The sequence below is a fragment of the Salmo salar genome, chromosome ssa15 (genome assembly GCF_905237065.1).
Source record: "Salmo salar chromosome ssa15, Ssal_v3.1, whole genome shotgun sequence".
NCBI classification, from domain to species: Eukaryota; Metazoa; Chordata; class Actinopteri; order Salmoniformes; family Salmonidae; genus Salmo; species Salmo salar.
In genome coordinates, this window is record NC_059456.1 from 50,073,722 (window position 1) to 50,089,813 (window position 16,092).

At 42.8% G+C, this 16,092-nt stretch overlaps 2 protein-coding genes across 3 annotated transcripts in view; both read left to right on the plus strand.

The window, feature by feature from the left end:
- Positions 1-4,794, plus strand: part of LOC106571632 (phospholipase B1, membrane-associated) — a 32,294-nt gene extending 27,500 nt beyond the window's left edge. For both annotated transcript variants that reach the window (XM_045695822.1, XM_045695823.1), the window contains exon 42: positions 4,000-4,794. In XM_045695822.1, the coding sequence (XP_045551778.1) occupies positions 4,000-4,266 (267 nt within the window). In that variant the 3' untranslated portion in view covers positions 4,267-4,794. The remainder of the gene's footprint in view (positions 1-3,999) is intronic.
- A 76-nt stretch (positions 4,795-4,870) lies between these two features.
- LOC106571634 (serine/threonine-protein phosphatase PP1-beta catalytic subunit) lies at positions 4,871-15,673 on the plus strand. The gene is made up of 8 exons (XM_014144936.2): positions 4,871-4,992; positions 11,721-11,852; positions 12,348-12,578; positions 13,281-13,385; positions 13,459-13,530; positions 13,610-13,761; positions 13,848-13,982; positions 14,070-15,673. Exons 1-8 carry the CDS (start codon positions 4,941-4,943, stop codon positions 14,172-14,174), a joined length of 984 nt encoding a protein of 327 aa, XP_014000411.1. The 5' UTR covers positions 4,871-4,940; the 3' UTR covers positions 14,175-15,673.
- Positions 15,674-16,092: the final 419 nt, after the last annotated feature.

Sequence of the window (16,092 nt, forward strand, 5' to 3'; positions counted from 1 at the left end):
GCACTGACCTAGCCTGCAACGTCACTTCCTGGACTAGCTCAATCTGCGCATTTATGTCTCTATGAGACACCATCTTATTAAGCTAAAAATCTACTTCTATGGGAAGATCTCAAAGGCATACTCCTCGTGTCCTCTCTCCTCGTCTCCTACTCAAAACACATTGGATGAGAAAGACAGAGGTCCCTCCCCGCTGACCTTCTCCTCTAATGTGTTTTTAGAACGACACAAGGAGAGAGGACGCGAGGAGTATGCAATTGAGATCTTCCCCTTGGCTTCAAATGCGCTATTGAGTCTCCACATAGGAATGAATGGTGTCACATGATCAATGGCTTTATCCATTTACAGTATATATACAATCTATGAACCAGCTAGACCCTGCTGGTCAGACCAGCTTGACCAGCTAGACTAGGGATGGGCAACTTTTGTAGGCTGCGGATCAATTTCCCCCCCAAAAAATCTAAATATATATACAGTACCAGACAAAAATTTGGACACACCTACTCATTCAAGAGTTTTTCTTTATTTTTTACTATTTTCTACATTGTAGAATAATAGTGAAGACATCAAATCTATGAAATAACACATGGAATCATGTAGTAAGTGTTAAACAAATCAAAATATATTTTATATTTGAGATTCTTCAAAGTAGCCACGCTTTGCCTTGATGACAGCTTTGCACACGCTTGGCATTCTCTCAATGAGCTTCATGAGGTATTCACCTGGAATGCAGGTGTGCCTTCTTAAAAGTTAATTTGTGGAATGTCTTTCCTTCTTAATGCATTTGAGCCAATCAGTTGTGTTGTGACAAGGTAGGGGTGGTTTACAGAAGATAGCCCTATTTGGTAAAAGACCAAGTCCATATTATGGCAAGAGCAGCTCAAATAAGCAAAGAGAATCAACAGTCCATCGTTACTTTAAAACATGAAGGTCAGTCAATCTGGAAAATTACAAGAATTTTTAAAGTTTCAAGTGCAGTCCACCACAGGAAAGGAAGACCCAGAGTTACCTCTGCTGCAGAGGATACGTTAGAGTTACCAGCCTCATAAATTGGAGCCCAAATAAATGCTTCACAGAGTTCAAGAAACAGACACATCTCAACATCAACTGTTCATAGGAGACTCGGGCGTGAATCAGGCCTTAATGGTCAAATTGCTGCAAAGAAACCACTACTAAAGCAGGTTGAGCACTTCAAATTCCTTGGTGTCCACATCAACAACAAATTAGCATGGTCCAAACACACCAAGACAGTCGTGAAGAGGGCACGACAAAGCCTATTCCCACTCAGGAAACTTAAAAGATTTAGCATGGGTCCTGAGATCCTCAAAAGGTTCTACAGCTGCAACATCAAGAGCATCCTGACCGGTTGCATCACTGCCTGGTATGGCAATTGCTCGGCCTCCGACCGCAAGGCACTTCAGAGGGTAGTGCGTACGGCCCAGCACATCACTGGGGCAAAGCTGCCTGCCATCCAGGACCTCTATACCAGGCGGTGTCAGAGGAAGGCCCTGAAAATTGTCAAAGACCCCAGCCACCCCAGTCATAGACTGTTCTCTCTACTACCGCATGGCAAGCAGTACCGGAGTGCCAAGTCTAGGACAAAAAGGCTTCTCAACAGTTTTTACCCCCAAGCCATAAGACTCCTGAACAGGTAACCAAATGGTTACCCGGACTATTTGCATTGTGTGCTCTCCCCATACCCCCCCGCCCTCTCTGTTTATCTAATATGCATAATCACTTTAACTATACATTCATGTACATACTACCTCAATTGTCCCGACCAACCAGTGCTCCGGCGCATTGGCTAACCGGGCTATCTGCATTGTGTCCCACCACCCGCCAACCCCTCTTTTTACGCTACTGCTACTCTCTGTTCATCACATATGCATAGTCACTTTAACCATAGCCACATGTACATACTACCTCAATAAGCCTGACTAACCGGTGTCTGTATATAGCCTTGCTACTCTTATTTTCAAATGTCTTTTTACTGTTGTATTATTTCTTTACTTACCTACACACACACACACACACACACACACACACACACACACACACACACACACACACACACACACACACATACCTTTTTTTCCCCCGCACTGTTGGTTAGAGCCTGTAAGTAAGCATTTCACTGTAAGGTCTACCTGTTGTATTCGGCGCACGTGACAAATAAACTTTGATTTGATTTAAAGGACGCCAATAAGAAGAAGAGACTTGCATGGGCCAAGAAACACAAGCAATGGACATTAGACCGGTGGAAATCTGTCCTTTGGTCTGATTAGTCCAAATGTGAGATTTATGGTTCCAACTGCCATGTCTTTGTGAGACGCAGAGTAGGTGAACGGATGATCTCTGCATGTGTGGTTCCAACCGTGAAGCATGGAGGTGTGATGGTGTGGGGGTGCTTTGTTGGTGACATTGTCTATAATTTATTTAGAATTCAAGGCACACTTAACCAGCATGGCTACCACAGGATTCTGCAGCGATACTCCATCCCATCTGTTTTTTTACTTAGTGGGACAATAATTTGTTTTGCAACAGGACATTGACCCAACACACCTCCATGCTCTGTAAGGGCTATTTGACCAAGAAGGAGAGTGATGGAGTGCTGCATCAGATGACCTGGCCTCCACAATCACCTGACCTCAACCCAATTGAGATGGTTTGGGATGAGTTGGACCGCAGAGTGAAGGAAAAGCAGCCAACAAGTGCTCAGCATATGTGGGAACTCCTTCAAGACTTTTGGAAAAGCATTCCAGGTGAAGCTGGTTGAGAGAATGCCAAGAGTGTGCAAAGCTGTCATCAAGGCAAAGGGTGGCTACTTTGAAGAATCTAAAATCTAAAATATATTTTGATTTGTTTAACCCTTTTTTGTTTACTACATGATTCCATATGTGTTATTTCATAGGTTTGATGTCTTCACTATTATTCTACAATGTAGAACATATTACAATAAAGAAAAACCCTTGAATGAATTGGTGTCCAAACTTTTGACAGGTACTGTGTGTATGTATGTATGTATGTATGTATGTATGTATGTATGTATGTATGTATGTATGTATGTATGTATGTATGTATGTATGTATGTATGTATGTGTATATATGTATGTATGTATGTGTATATATTATTATGTATATATATATATATGTATATATATATATATATATATATATATATATATATATATATATATATATATATATATATAGTATATATATATATATATATATATATATATATATATATATATATTTAAAAATTTACTCAGCGTCTCAACTTACTGTTTAGTGTTAGAATAGTAAAATACTCAAAGTACAATTTCGAAATCTTGTTGTGCATCAGCAGTTTTTATCTTGTTATGTCAGTAACTGTCAGGGCAAATTGTGTAGAATTGTAGGAAATTAGCTGTTAAACTGTTATTTTTTTCCCCTGCCACATGGCGAAATGAGTAGAATTGCATGAAGTTAGTTATAAAATTGCAATATCTTCTCTCCACCCCATGGCAAAATGTGCAGAATTGAAGCAAACTTGCTTTAAAATTGCAACATTTCTCTACGGGCCTTGACAAAGTGTAGAAGGAAATTAAATCCAAAACTTATCTCCGATGTCAAGAGTGGAGCCCCTTAGGATGAGTTCAGATTTTTTTGTGGCCCCCACCCCAATCAAAGTTGCCCATCCCTAGATAGACTATTCTGGCCAGACCAGCTTGACCAGCACAGACCAGTATGGATCAGCATAGACAAGCAAGGACCAGCTTCAAATGCATGTTGGTCTATGCTGTTTTTTTTCAGCGGGGTTTGTCAGGTGTTGGCTGAATTGGCAATCAGTGAGTCAGTTGTCGGCTTCCTTGACAGTGCATGTGGGTTGTCGAGTGTGTTGGTTGAGCAGCAGCCCATTTTAGTTATATCACCTACTGAAAGCTACTTCTTACAATGTCTCAGAGGAAGATCTATGCTCAGGTTAGTTTCCCCTGAACTGAAATTTGCTCTCTCCTTTAGAATCAACCCTTCATCTTCACTAAGGTCAATAGCCTCCCGATTCCACCTGTTACTACCACCACCCCTGTCCCAGTCACTAACATCACCATCCCCAGCCCTGTGCTCCGGTGTGACTCCTCCATACCTGTGTGGGTGCCCGTGTTGCTGGGCGTCACTGGCTTACTGATCGGCTGGGGAATTACATGGCTACTCATGTCCTGCAGAGAACGGCGGAATAAGAGGACAATGGGAGAGAAAGAGGTTGAGATGAAAGGAACTGGTTTCTAATGATATTCAGCAACAGATAACAAATACTTTTTTTCTAGAGATTTTATTCTATAAGTTTGAATGTGGAAATACAGTGTCAAAAGCATGTAGGTGGCATGGACAATAACTTAGCTTTGTATCAACCAAAATGGTTAAATTGTCAGTAACTATGTCATTGGGTATTTCAAGAGAAATGTTGGCATTCAATTGCATCATGTGAGCCCCTATGAATTACCAGGATGAATAGGTCAGCGTAACCCAAGCCCATTGCAATAGAAATTGGAGCCATTGTCCATGGAGATTAACAAAGGGAGAAAAGGGGGTATTTTATTGAGGGTACCCAACACGTTGTCTCACCATGTTAATATTTGATAGAGCTATGATAGAGGGGTCACAATAAAAGTAATGGATATCCTCAAATTATGTTAATAAACTTAGAATGTACTTTGTCTGCAGGCAGGTCAGCTTCAATGAAACTGAAAAGAAAGCTACCTGCAAAATGTTTTGTACCCCCAAATAAAATAAATAAATAAAAAAGCTCGTACCGTACTGCTGGTTACAAATCTTTGCCAAAAGACAGAAAGCCTGAGTGAACCAAAATAAACTATACAGTTTGTACAGTAGTAGACCACGCCCTCTGCTGGTGAGCACGACGTAGTTCTCTCTGCGTAGTAGTTTTTCGTGTTTCAAAGAAAATGGCGGAAAGCGAGCTCAACGTTGACAGCATCATCTCTCGATTGCTTGAAGGTATGCTATTTTTGTTTTGCAATTAACCTTGTGGTTATTTGGTGGGGACAGCAAATAAAAAGGATGTAACATCATTTTATGTCATTTTCCGGTGTCGAAGAACGAATGTAAAATCATATTTGGTGACGCCAGTTGACTTTGCTAGCTAGCTAACGTTAGCGCGTCAGAGGAGAAAGGTGGGACTGGGAGAGTGGTTCAACAAACTAGTGACTTTAGCCTTAGCTAACTGTGTTATGCCCTGTTTAGGTAACTACCATTTAACTGTAACTAGTTAGTTAATTTGCCAAATTGATTTGTGTTATGCTAGCTAACGCGGTGTGTTACAGTATATATATATATGATCAATCAAGCAAGCAAGCAAACATTACTCTAGATTACGAAATTGGCTAGTTAAATACTCTTTGCCTAGCGCAGGACAGGGATGTTATATACATACATACATATGCACATATCTTTTTAGCTCGTTAGGCACTAGCGTTAGCTTTTAAACATTGATGAGAGGGGGCTTTGCCAGCGGTAACACACACCCCTCTCCCCTCTCTGTCCGTGTTGCTAGGTAGGTAGTCAGTTAGTTAAGCTAGCTAACTAACAACATTCACATTGGTTTTCAACGCAGGGCTGTATATGGGCTATTACGTTGTTAGTGAAGTAAGAATGCCTATAACTTAGTCATATGTCTATGTGGAACGTTATAAATAGCAATAACACAGAAAACCCCGAGTTAGCTAGTATGCGTCAACTCGAGCAGTCAGAACATTGATTTAACCTGCCATTGATGTCTACTCAGTTTCGCATCTGTAGCTAGTTAGTAATTTTACCAACCGCTTTCAATGTTGGTTTGGTATGTACCCACCCGAGCGTTTTATTTTCTGGACTGAAATCACCTATGGAAGATGTCACACTTCAGCCTACATGAAAGCATGTTTTGTCTGGATAGCTTTTTTCATATAAATACTGAATACATTTCGAAACAGCCAAGTTGAATTTCAAGGAGATGTTGAAGACCACAGTCAACCTGATATTACACACTGTATAATATCACACCTTTTCGTGACACTGTCCCACTTGGAACACTCAGCAAAAGTGACAACCACCTGTTCTATTCAGTTCAGCACATTGCTGAACTGAAATTGCAAGCCTTTGAAAAATCCCAATTAGGGATGTTAATGGATAACCTTTAATTGGTTAGCCCTGGAAAATACATTTTACCAGTCTGTAGGTCAATTTGCATAATTGTGTGGAATAAAATTGGTGTGTGTAGTTTTACATTGGTCCTCGTGTATCTTATTTGTCACATGTGCAAAGCATACAGAGCCTAGTTTTAGGAAGGGAATAGCCTAGTCAGACAGTGCGGAAGCAGTTCCTAAAAAAGCTGGTACTGGAGTGGAAAGTGCTTTTATAAGCCCAGTCATTGCGCAACAAATTCTAACAGCAATCATGTGTTTAAACTTTTGATGGCTACGATTAAAAATAGCTACTATTTTATTTCTAAACCTCAACTAGCGCACCTCCCATTCCCCAATCGAGTGCATAGGCTATAGTCAACGGTAGGCAGGCTATCAACTCTGTTTAGAAGCCTATTGGACCTAGACTTGGTGCTCCGGTACCGCTTGCCGTGCGGTAGCAGAGAGAACAGTCTATGACTAGGGTGGCTGGAGACTTTTTAGGGCCTTCCTCTGACACCGCCTGGTATAGCGGTCCTGGATGGCAGGAAGCTTGGCCCCAGTGATGTACTGGGCCGTTCGTACTACCCTCTTGTGGTGCCTTGCGGTCGAAGCCCGAGCAGTTCCATACCAGGCAGTGACGCAACCAGTCAGGATGCTCTCGATGATAGAACCTTTTGAGGATTTGAGGACTCATGCCAAATCTTTTCAGTCTCCTGAGGGGTAATAGGTTTTGTCGTGCCCTCTTCACGACTGTCTTGGTGTGCATGGACACCAAGGAACTTGAAGCTCTTAACCCTGCTCCACTGCAGCCCCGTCGATGAGAATGGGGGTGTTTCTGGTCCTCTTTTTCCTGTAGTCCACAATCATCTCCTTTATCTTGATCATGTTGAGGTAGAGCGTGTTGTCCTGGCACCACACGGCCAGGTCTCTGACTTCCCTATAGGCTGTCTCTTCGTTGTCGGTGATTAGGTCTACCACTGTTGTGTCATCGGCAAACTTGATGATGGTGTTGTGCCTGGCCGTGCAGTCATGAGTGAACATGGAGTACAGAAGGGGACTGAACACGCACCCTTGAGGGGCCCCTGTGTTGAGGATCAGTGTGGCGGATGTGTTGTTACAGTGGGGGAAAAAAGTATTTAGTCAGCCACCAACTGTGCAAGTTCTCCCACTTAAAAAGATGAGAGAGGCCTGTAATTTTCATCATAGGTACACGTCAACAATGACAGACAAAATGAGGGAAAAAAATCCAGAAAATCACATTGTAGGATTTTTTTATGAATTTATTGGCAAATTATGATGGAAAATAAGTATCTTTTTAAGTGGGACAACTTGCACAATTGGTAGCTGACTAAATACTTTTTCCCCCCACTGTACCTACCCTTACCACCTGGGGGCGGCCCGGCAGTAAGTCCAGGATCCAGTTGCAGAGGGTGGTGTTTAGTCCCTTTGAGGGCAGTATGGTGTTGAATGCTGAGCTGTAGTCATTGAATAGCATTCTCACATAGGTGTTCTTTTTGTCCAGGTGGGAAAGGGCAGTGTGGAGTGCAATAGAGATTGCATCATCTGTGGATCTGTTGGGGTGGTATGCAAATTGGAGTGGGTCTAGGGTTTCTGTGATAATGGTGTGAGCCATAACCAGCCTTTCAAAGCACTTCATGGCTACAGACGTGAGTGCTATGGGTCGGTAGTCAATTAGGCAGGTTGCCTTAGTGTTCTTGGGCACAGGCACTATGATGGTCTGCTTAAAACATGTTGGTATTACAGACTCGGACATGGAGAGGTTTAAAATGTCAGTGAAGACACTTGCCAGTTGGTCAGCGCATGCTCGCAGTACACGTCCTGGTAATCCGTCTGGCCCTGCGGCCTTGTGAATGTTGACCTGTTTAAAGGAGAGCGTGATCACAGTCTTCCGGAACAGCTAGTGCTCTCGTGTATGTTTCAGTGAAATTTGCATTGAAGCGAGCATAGAAATAGTTTAGCTCGTCTGGTAGGCTCGTGTCACTGGGCAGCTCTCGGCTGTGCTTCCCTTTGTAGTCTGTAATGGTTTGCAAGCCCTGCCACATCCGACGAGCATCAGAGCCGGTGTAGTACGATTCGATCTTAGTCCTGTATTGACGCTGTGCCTGTTTGATGGTTCGTCAGGTGGCATAGCGGGATTTCTTATAATACTCCAGCTCCTTGAAAGCGGCAGCTCCAGCCTTTAGCTCAATGTGTATGTTGCCTGTAATCCGTGGCTTCTGGTTGGGGTATGTACTAGAGGTCGACCGATTAATTGGCATGGCGGATTTAATTAGGGGGACGCCGATTACATTGCAATCCACAAGGAGACTGCGTGGCAGGCTGACCACCTGTTACGCGAGTGCAGCATTAAAATGACCTTGTGGCTGCAAGGAGCCAAGCTAAGTTGCTAGCTAGCATTGATTATATTTTATAAGATAAGTTTAATCTTCACATAATCATTAGTTAACTACACATGGTTGATGATATTCCTAGGTTATCTAGCTTGTCCTGCGTTGCATATAATCAATGCGGTGCCTGTTAATTTATCATCGACTCACAGCCTACTTCAACTTCGTCAAACGGGTGATGATATAACAAAAGTGCATTCGCGAAAAAAGCACAATCGTACCTAACCATAAACATCAATGGCTTTCTTAAAATCAATACACAGAAGTATCTTTTTTTTTTACCTGCATATTTAGTTAAAATAAATTAATGTTAGCAGACAATATTAACTAGGGAAATTGTGTCATGTGCAAGCAGAGTCGGTATATGCAGCAGTTTGGGCCGCACGGCTCGTTGCAAACTGTGTGAAGACCATTTCTTCCTAACAAAGACCGTAATTAATTTGCCAGAATTTTACATAATTATGACATAGCATTGAAGGTTGTGCAGTGTAACACGGGAAGAATAAATGTTTTGTTTTCTAAATGATACTTTCCGGATTTGACCGTATTAATGACCAAAGGCTCATATTTCTGTGTGTTTATTATATTATAATTAAGTTTGATTTGATATTTGATAGCGCAGTCTGACTGAGCGGTGGTAGGCAGCAGCAGGCTCGTAAGCGTTCATTCAAACAGCACATTACTGCGTTTGCCAGCAGGTCTTAGCAATGCTTGAAGCACAGTGCTGTTTATGACTTCAAGCCTATCAACTCCCGAGATTAGGCTGGCAATACTAAAGTGCCTATAAGAACATCCAATAGTCAAAGGTATATGAAATACAAATGGTATAGAGTGAAATAGTCGACACGTCATTATTCCTATAATAACTACAACCTAAAACTTCTTAACTGGGAATATGTTCTGAGCAAGGAACTTAAACGTTAGCTTTTTTACATGGCACATGTATATAAAAAAAAATATCGGCTGATTTATTCGCCTTTTTTGGTCCTCCAGTAATCAGTATCGGCGTTGAAAAATCATAATCGGTCGACCTCTAGTATGTACGTACGGTCACTGGGGACGATGTCATCGATGCACTTATTGATGAAGCCAATGACTGATGTGGTGTCCTCCTCAATGCCATTGGAGGAATCCCGAAACATATTCCAGTCTGTGCTAGCAAAACAGTCCTGTAGTTTAGCATCATTTCTTACCTTGCTTCAAAGTAGCCTAGCCAAAATCCCACTATGGAAACATGGAGGCAATTATTTTATAAGGACTTCATTGTGCCATTAACCAGCCTTTCTCTCCTGTTCTATTGTTTTTTTAATCAACTTTCTTTGTTTTTCCAGAAGCCAAATGTACAATCCCAGTCATATTAGCAACCCATCATCCAAGTGGTTGCTATTCGATTCCCCCTCTTTCTAAGTATCTAAAAGAGATTTTTATCTGTCACATATGGAACTCCTCACATTGGGTGCGCTGTTTAGAATGTTTTTTTTTCAAAGAAATGTTTGAAAATAACATTTTATTAGCTGACGATAGGCTTGCTGTTGTTGCATGTTTCCATTAAGCTCTTAATGAAAAATGGCAGTTCCTTGTATGCATGCATAGTATTTTCTGTTGGTCACGTCATTTTACTGTTTTAAAAAAATAAAACAATTCTGACAATGAGGGTCAGTTACTCGGCACGGAAATTAGTTTGCTCGGCAGCAAAATTGACTGAAATGTGCATCTTTAATCCCAACTCAATTCCATCCAGACCACTAGCAGGGAGCTTGCCTAAATCACCCAGTGACTCCCTGAAAAGAATTAGCCAATCTATTTGTGGGCTCCCAAGTGGCGCAGCGGTGTAAGGCACTGCATCTCAGTGCTAGAGCCGTCACTACAAACCCTGGTTTGAATCCAGGAGGCCCCGGTGCTCAACTTAGCAAGAGGACAAGTACATTAGTGTTTAGTTTGAGAAGCCTCACAAGTCCTCAACTGGCAGCTTCATTAAATAGTACCCGCAAAACACCAGTCTCAACGTCAACAGTGAAGAGGGGACTCCGCGGTGGTTGCAAAGAAAAAGCCATATCTCAGACTGGCCAATAAAAAGAAAAGACACTGGACAGAGAAAGATTGGAAAAAAGTGTTATGGACAGATGAATTTAAGTTTGAGGTGTTCGAATCACAAAGAAGAACATTTGTTGGATGCAGAAAAAATGAAAAGATGCTGGAGCAGTGCTTGATACCATCTGTCAAGCATGGTGGAGGTAATGTGATGTTCTGGGGGTGCTTTGGTGGTGGTAAAGTGGGAGATTTGTACAGGGTAAAAGGGATCTTGAAGAAGGAAGGCTATCACTCCATTTTGCAACGCCATGCAATACCGTGTGGACGGCGCTTAATTGGAGCCAATTTCCTCCTACAACAGGACAATGACCCAAAGCACAGCTCCAAACTATGCAGGAACTATTTAGGGAAGAAGCAGTCAGCTGGTATTCTGTCTGTGCTGGCCACTCCATTATAGTCACTGGATCTCAACCCTATTGAGCTGTTTTGGGAGCAGCTTGATGACCGTATGTTACGTAAGAAGTGCCCATCAGGCCAATCCAATTTGTGGGAGGTGCTTCAGGAAGCATAGGGTGAAATCTCTTCAGATTACCTCAACAAATTGACAACTAGAATGCCAAAGGTCTACAAGGCTGTAATTGCTGCAAATGGAGGATTCTTTGAAAAAAGAAAAGTTTGAAGGACACAATTATTTCAATTAAAAATCATTATTTATAACCTTGCTAATGTCTTGACTATATTTCCTATTCATTTTGCAACTAATTTCATGTATGTTTTCATGGAAAACAAGGACATTTCTAAGTGACCCCAAACTTTTGAACGGTAGTGTACATGTTCTTTTTTAAAACATGTCGACAAAGATGTTTTTTAGTCGGGACAACCCTACTGTCTATGAATTTTACTGGTTACACTTCTCCAGCCCTGTGCTTCAGCTGTTTACCGAAACAGGTGGGGTGAACACTTTGTTTCAACAGCAGATTGCCACTTTAAGTGGTTGCGCATTCTGCACTGGTTTGAAGACAATGACAAGCACATTACACATTTAAAGCCAGCACGATTTAAAATGGAGAGAAGGGTCATGACTCGTGGTTGTGATTGATCGCCCTATCTTTCTCTCCTCAAGTGCGAGGATGTCGTCCAGGGAAGATAGTCCAGATGACGGAGGCGGAGGTGCGGGGGTTGTGCATCAAGTCCCGGGAGATCTTCCTCAGTCAGCCCATTCTACTGGAGCTGGAGGCTCCGCTCAAAATCTGCGGTCAGTAAAATGAATTATTCCTCTTCCTTCCTACTGCTATATCCTTACTCCTGGGCCCTCTTTCTTTCTCCCTGAGAGGACAAATAGCATATGAGAAATGCATGAGACATACCAGGGTTAGAAGAATATAAGCTGTCTGAATAAAGACAGGCCTAATGTTTGTGAATTTACATGACCGTGAAAAGGGCATCCCCGCCACACACAGTTGTCTTTAAACCAACATGTCAGAGAGAAAGGAGAGGATAGGATAATACATTGGAGAGACATTGGCCTAGATCAGTGAGTAGAGCAGTAGGATGTAAGTGGTGTGTGTCTCCCTCAAATGTCTGCGGCTCTGCAGGATGGGGCCATCTCCCTTCCAGCAAGGACAATCTGGATCAAGCTCACTCTCCACTCCTGACAAGTGTCCAGGCTATGTCAATGTGACTACACTGGTTAAAGAAAACCTAAAATAATTGTTGTATCATAACCTCTCTGCTGTCTATCTCCCACTAGGTGATATCCATGGCCAGTACACAGACCTGCTGCGGCTCTTTGAGTACGGGGGCTTCCCGCCGGAGGCTAACTACCTGTTCCTGGGAGACTACGTGGACCGAGGCAAGCAGTCCCTGGAGACCATCTGTCTACTGCTGGCCTACAAGATCAAATACCCCGAGAACTTCTTCCTACTCAGAGGCAACCACGAGTGTGCTTCCATCAACCGCATCTACGGTTTCTATGACGAGTGTAAGACAGGAAGCAGTGTCTCTCACACACACACATGCTGAATCGGTTATCTTTCTCAGTGTCTGCGGCACCTTTTGTGGAAAGGGCCAACACACAAATGGAATTCATAATGGCAATGGTTTTGTGTTCTCTACTGAGTATACCAAACATTAGGAACACCTTCCTAATATTGAGTTGCACCCCCTCAGAACAGCCTCAATTCATCTGGGCATGTACTCTACAAGGTGTTGAAAGTGTGCCACAGGGATGCTGGCGCATGTTGACTCCAATGCTTCCCACAGTTGTCAAGTTGGCTGGATATCTTTGGGGTGGTGGACCATTCTTGATACACACGAGAAACTGTTGAGCGTTATAAACCCAGCAGTGTTAGCAGTATAAACCCAGCAGTGTCTCCAATCTTGACACACTCAAACCGGTGAGCCTGGTACCTACCATACCCCATTCAAAGGCACTTAAATATTTTTGTCTTGCCCATTCACCATTTGAATGGCACACAAACAATCCAGTCTCAATTGTCTCTAGGCTAAAAAAAAAGCTACGTTCATCCTGTCTCCTCCTGTTCATCTACTGATTTGAAGTGGATTTAATAAGTGACATCAGTAAGGGATCCTAGCTTTCACCTGGTGTCATGGAAAGAGCAGGTGTTCTTAATGTTTTATATACTCAGTGTAATTCCATGTCTTTCTATGTTGTGTTCCCCAGGCAAACGCAGATTCAACATAAAGCTGTGGAAGACCTTCACAGATTGCTTCAACTGTCTGCCCATTGCCGCTATAATCGATGAGAAGATCTTCTGCTGCCATGGAGGTATGTGTGGGTGCTTTTCTATCAATTATGTTTCTATGAATATTATTAATTGACAATCATCCCTCTTCCTCAGGTCTCTCTCCTGATCTACAGTCCATGGAGCAAATTCGACGCATCATGAGGCCAACCGATGTCCCTGACACAGGTGTGTAAACGTGTGTGTGTGTGTGTGTGGTACATGTGCTATATTTGTGGTGGCTCTGACTGCACTCTCTCTGTGCTAGGCCTGCTGTGTGATCTGCTGTGGTCGGATCCAGACAAAGACGTGCAGGGCTGGGGGGAAAACGACCGGGGCGTCTCCTTCACCTTCGGGGCCGACGTGGTCAGCAAGTTCCTCAACCGCCACGACCTGGACCTCATCTGCAGAGCCCACCAGGTAGAGCCTAATGTATGAGGGCTATGTTCATTAGGATGCATCTCTAAAGAAGGTTCATTAACTCAAGTGTTGTTCTGTACTTGAAGGTTGTTGAGGACGGCTATGAGTTTTTTGCCAAACGGCAGCTGGTGACGCTGTTCTCGGCTCCCAACTACTGCGGGGAGTTTGATAACGCTGGGGGCATGATGAGCGTTGACGAGTCCCTCATGTGTTCCTTTCAGGTGAGAACACACACGTAAACACAGTTACTGTGGATGAGTCTCCCAGTGCTGGAAACACACTGAGTATTAATACTTTCTCTCTCTCAGATTTTGAAGCCGTCAGAGAAAAAAGCTAAGTACCAGTATGGAGGGGTGAACTCGGGACGCCCCGTAACCCCGCCCCGTACTGCCCAAGCCCCCAAGAAGAGGTGAGCGTCTGGCCCCACCCCCCCGTCACACATCCTCCTCGCACCCTTACCCCTGCTGTCCCCTGCAACGTCCTGTCCCCTCCCTCCCATCTATAGGAAGCGCTCTAGCCCCCCCTGACCTCTTTCATATATGTGTAAAACATAAAATCTTTGCTGTGAACGTTTGTTTTTTTTTGCTTGTTTGTTGGTATTTTTATTCATAATGTAAGTGACTTGTGGTTTTTCAATGCTATGAAATGTGTTGCTCAGGTTAAGGTGCAGCAATACGATACAAAACTTTTGTGGAAAGGGGCAACACGTTTGGAACGGACGCTTTTCTGCCTTCAAACATAGTAAAAAGTATAGCTTTTTATTTGAGTGAGGTGGGTTCTTTACCCCCAGCCAACAACGTTGACTCTTCCAGACCTATAACGTTTCCAGACCCTCGCATTTTCCCTGCTAATGCGTATGTAACCTTCTCACAATATTACTAATAACATGCCATTTTCCTCCCACATTTTGGCTACAGTAACTGAGGGGAATGGTTTAGCCTCCTAGTGAGTTTGGAGAATGTCATTTTCACCCTGTTGGACTCCATGTTCTCTTTATGCGGACACTAATGAAGTATTAACAAAAATTACTTTGAAAGTACTCGTACAAATGCATATTATCAGAACCATACAAAGTGACGGTATATACACACGGGGCATGTATTGCGTACAGAGAAGTACTAGTACAGTTAAGGTCGTTTGTACTAACTCAAAGGGCTCACAAATGGGTGTTCCAAATGCCTGTTGGTTTTGAATCGAGCCCTTCCAGCCTCTTCTTATCCACTGAACCTGCTTCCATTGCTGAAGACTGTTTGTTATGGACATTGCTTTTACTGTATGCCTGTGAGAATGCATAGATGGTTGTGGCATGGGAAGTTAAAGGCAAGATTCAAAGGCACCTGATTTCAATTGGTGTTCAGTAGCCTATTATTTTTCTCACACACACACACGACCAGTTGGCTCCACAAGACTATTACCCGTTTTTTTTTTGGTTTTTTTTAACTTATGAGCGGTTATCAGCATTGCCCCTGCAGTTCTTGTAAACATGAAATATTACACACAGGGGTCAAGCGCATGTTTACCAAGCTCGCAGAGATGGCACTTTTTACTCGGCAGTATGTTACTTAGACATTGCTGCCCCCTAGTGGTAGATTGACCGCCTAAAAGAGGCTGAAGACGTCAACTAGCAAGGCATCTGAATGCATGAGCCAGTGAGTATATCTACTTGGTGGACCTTTCCTGTATGCTGATTCCAATATCTGGTTCAGAATTATTATTCTCATCCAACTAATGATCTTACTAAGGAATATTTGAAATAACATTTTAGTTTGAGTTAGGGCATATCTCGCCTTTTTGCCTTGTTCTCATCTATCGGCTCTATTCAAGTTGGAAACTCATTGTTTTAAACAGTTTTGAGATTTGTACAAGTTTGTTTCAGAATCTTTGAATGGAATAAATGGAACAGTGCTGTTGACCCTGCCTCATGTCTGTCATTATGCTTTAGGGTGCCTTTCAAACCAGTGCATCGGAGGAGGGCCTAGTGTTGTTGTGCTGTCTACCAGAAAGGTAATACGGATGTATCTGTCAGCGAATTAGAAATTTAGAACAGCAATTTTTACCAAATCGTTTGGACATGGTTAAGGCCAAGCCTGTCTGACACCAGCTCTCGAAGTCTTACGACTTGTAGTCACAGGCGTCAGGCTTGCTTAGTTTTATGCCATACCATTTTGGTAATTATTTAATTTAACCCTTATTTTACCAGGTAAGTTGACTGAGAACGCATTCTTATTTACAGCAACGACCTGGGGAATAGTTACAGGGGGGATGAATGAGCCAATTGTAAACTGGGGATGATTAGGTGACCATGATGGTATGAGGGCCAGATTGGGAATT